This window comes from Sinocyclocheilus rhinocerous, unplaced genomic scaffold (genome assembly GCF_001515625.1).
Source record: "Sinocyclocheilus rhinocerous isolate Xijiao unplaced genomic scaffold, SAMN03320098_v1.1 scaffold2415, whole genome shotgun sequence".
NCBI lineage: Eukaryota > Metazoa > Chordata > Actinopteri > Cypriniformes > Cyprinidae > Sinocyclocheilus > Sinocyclocheilus rhinocerous.
This window is the reverse complement of record NW_015666566.1, coordinates 196690-199514: the sequence shown is the minus strand read 5'-3', so window position 1 is coordinate 199514 and position 2825 is coordinate 196690. Positions and strand designations below refer to the sequence as shown.

Genomic DNA, 2825 nt, shown 5'->3' with positions numbered 1-2825 from the left:
CTTTAATAGACTTATTGATCAGGCTAGTGAGAAAATTATGTCCAGTTTTGTATTATTATTTTTTTTAAAGCCTTTACAAAGAAAATCTGCATATTAACTACTGTCTGTTAAGTGTTTTGTTGGATTCCTCCTAATGAGGATATTAGCATATGAAGTAGCAAAGTAGGGCTAATCTGAGAGTTAAAGCATTTGCATCTATATTAGCCTTTTGTCCAAAACTACTGACATGCTAGTTACATGTGCATTGCGAAATGTCAAAGTTTTGTAAATACAGTACACTTTATCAAATTAACTCAGAATTTTCCTATTTGATAATGAATTGATAAAATGAGTTTACTGCAGGTCTGCTGCCTCATAATATATATATATATTATGAGGCAGCAGACCTGCAGTAAACTCATTTTATCAATTCATTATCAAATAGGAAAATTCTGAGTTAATTTGATAAAGTGTACTGTATTTACAAAACTTTGACATTTCGCAATGCACATGTAACTAGCATGTCAGTAGTTTTGGACAAAAGGCTAATATAGATGCAAATGCTTTAACTCTCAGATTAGCCCTACTTTGCTACTTCATATGCTAATATCCTCATTAGGAGGAATCCAACAAAACACTTAACAGACAGTAGTTAATATGCAGATTTTCTGTGTAAAGGCTTTAAAAAAAATAATAATACAAAACTGGACATAATTTTCTCACTAGCCTGATCAATAAGTCTATTAAAGATTAGATTTACAATAAAAAAAACAGTTGATACTGTTTTCAAATGCCCCACTTTCCAAAGATTGCACAGTTCAAATATAACTGCACACATGCCAGGGTTTACAACTGGCACCTAATATACAAACACATGGTAAATCACTTAGAAAGCTTGGAAGGTTGGTTTCTTTTGACATTTGGAATCAGCAGCTTTGGTTACCTTACACCACATGTGAAAGCTACCGAACACAGCGCCATCTGGCGTTTGTGGAGAGGAACGATGACACCAGGGGCCAAAGGTGGTTGACTGCAATGCCGCACAAACACACAGCTTGTCTTGGCATTACCTGTTTCCCATGCAGCGTTAGGTAAACAGCACTCACAGTATGACAAGAGCTAAAACTCTGAACACTTCCCTCTCATATTTAATGCGTTTTTTGATGTGGAATGTACAAATCTGTGAATTCCAGTGAAAATTCATGACTGAAATAATCAGGACATGGTGCTAAGCCACCTGTGACAGTATCACATGTCAGTGCATATCAAAACAGCTTACGGTTTGTACTTCTCTGAAAACTAAGAACCTAAAGAGACAAGATGTCCTCCATATTGCCAGCTACAAGGGCTGATGTGTCTGTGTGTGGCTTGTTTAGCGTTTTGACGTTAACGTGAGCGTCGAGGAGACTCTGAAGATCTGAGGCAGCATGTTGCTCAGCTGGTAGAACATCTCCTCTGAGATACTCTGATGATAAAAGAAAATCAGAAAGACAGATTGATGCCACATTCTTAAAACAATTTCACTTTGTTAGTAAATAAAACAAATTAAGCAAATACGCTATCATTCAAAAGTATGTTATTTTGCAATTAAATTGATCAAAACTGACAGTAAAGACTTTTACATTGTCAGAAAAAAATCTGATTCAAATAAAGGCTGTTCTTTTGAACTTTCTATTCATCAAAATGAATCATGGTTTCTATTTCTATTCTAATATTAAGCAGCATAACTGTTTTCACCATAGATAATAATAAATGTTTCTTTAGCAGCAAATCATCATATTAGAATGATTTCTGAAGGATCATGTGAAACTGAAGACTGGAGTAATGATGCTGAATATTCAGCTTTGCATCAATCTTTAAAACATAGAAAACAGTCATTTTAAATCGCAATGGAATTTCCACAATATTACTGTTTTACTATATTTTTACTAACCAAAACAGTAGAGTATACATACACAGTGTAAGTATACAGTGTGTGCGACATCTAGACAGGAGTTTAGGGGAGTTATTTTAAAAGGTGCTAAAGAGTAAAACAAGCAGCTGTGAATGTGAAGAGTCCCCTGAGCATATAAGCATGTGTCAAACGATGGATACTATTGTTTGAAAATACAGACTGAATTATAATTTAATTGAATCCATTGCCTTTGCAAATTGCAAGCATTTCCTGAATAGTCACTTATTAGACTGAAAAAAAAAGACTGTTGTACTGTCCGTGAGGCCAAAACGTACCTGTGGAACAAGGAACTGGACAGTCCGTGAGATTCCTCCATCCCAGGAGGCCATTTCCATCATAAAACCTGGAAAAGCCCAAGAAGATTTAAATTCTTGTATTCTAAGCATTATTACATTATTTGAGATGATGGAGAAAATGACTTATTTGAAATGGTAGGCATGTAGATGCGAACAATACTGGACAAAACTGATTAACTCAGGGGCGCCGCTAGCAATTTTGGGCCCTATGAAAGAATATGAGGTTGGGCCCCCTACCGCACCAAACATACAAATAAAACTCCAAACACCAATGACTTGTACATATGCGTACAATCATTTTAGACACTTCCAAAACTGTGGCAACAAAGATGGAAATACAATTTTTAAATACATGAATTATGTTTCCATCTTTGATGCCACAGTTTTGGAAGTGCCTTTTTCTGTTCTAAAGAAGGGGGTGTCCTAATACATTTGTCCATATGTATGTACAAGTCACAGGTGTTTGGTGATGAGTTTTTGGCTCAAGGTCTGCATTTAAAGTCGCACCAGAGGTGTTCAGCTGGGATTAGGACTCGGCTTTGTGCAGACCCGTCAAGTTCTTCCACACTGACTGAATCAATCTTTTTTTTTTTTTT

At 35.8% G+C, this 2825-nt stretch overlaps 1 protein-coding gene across 1 annotated transcript in view; it reads right to left on the bottom strand.

Moving 5' to 3' along the window:
• Positions 1-705: 705 nt before the first annotated feature.
• The window catches only part of LOC107732788 (protein C12orf4 homolog), a 14151-nt gene continuing 12031 nt past the window's right edge, over positions 706-2825 (bottom strand). The window contains exons 13-14 of the mRNA XM_016544203.1: positions 2209-2276; positions 706-1444 (exon numbers count right to left, since the gene is read on the bottom strand). Of these exons, the coding sequence (XP_016399689.1) occupies positions 1352-1444; positions 2209-2276 (161 nt within the window). The 3' untranslated portion in view covers positions 706-1351. The remainder of the gene's footprint in view (positions 1445-2208; positions 2277-2825) is intronic.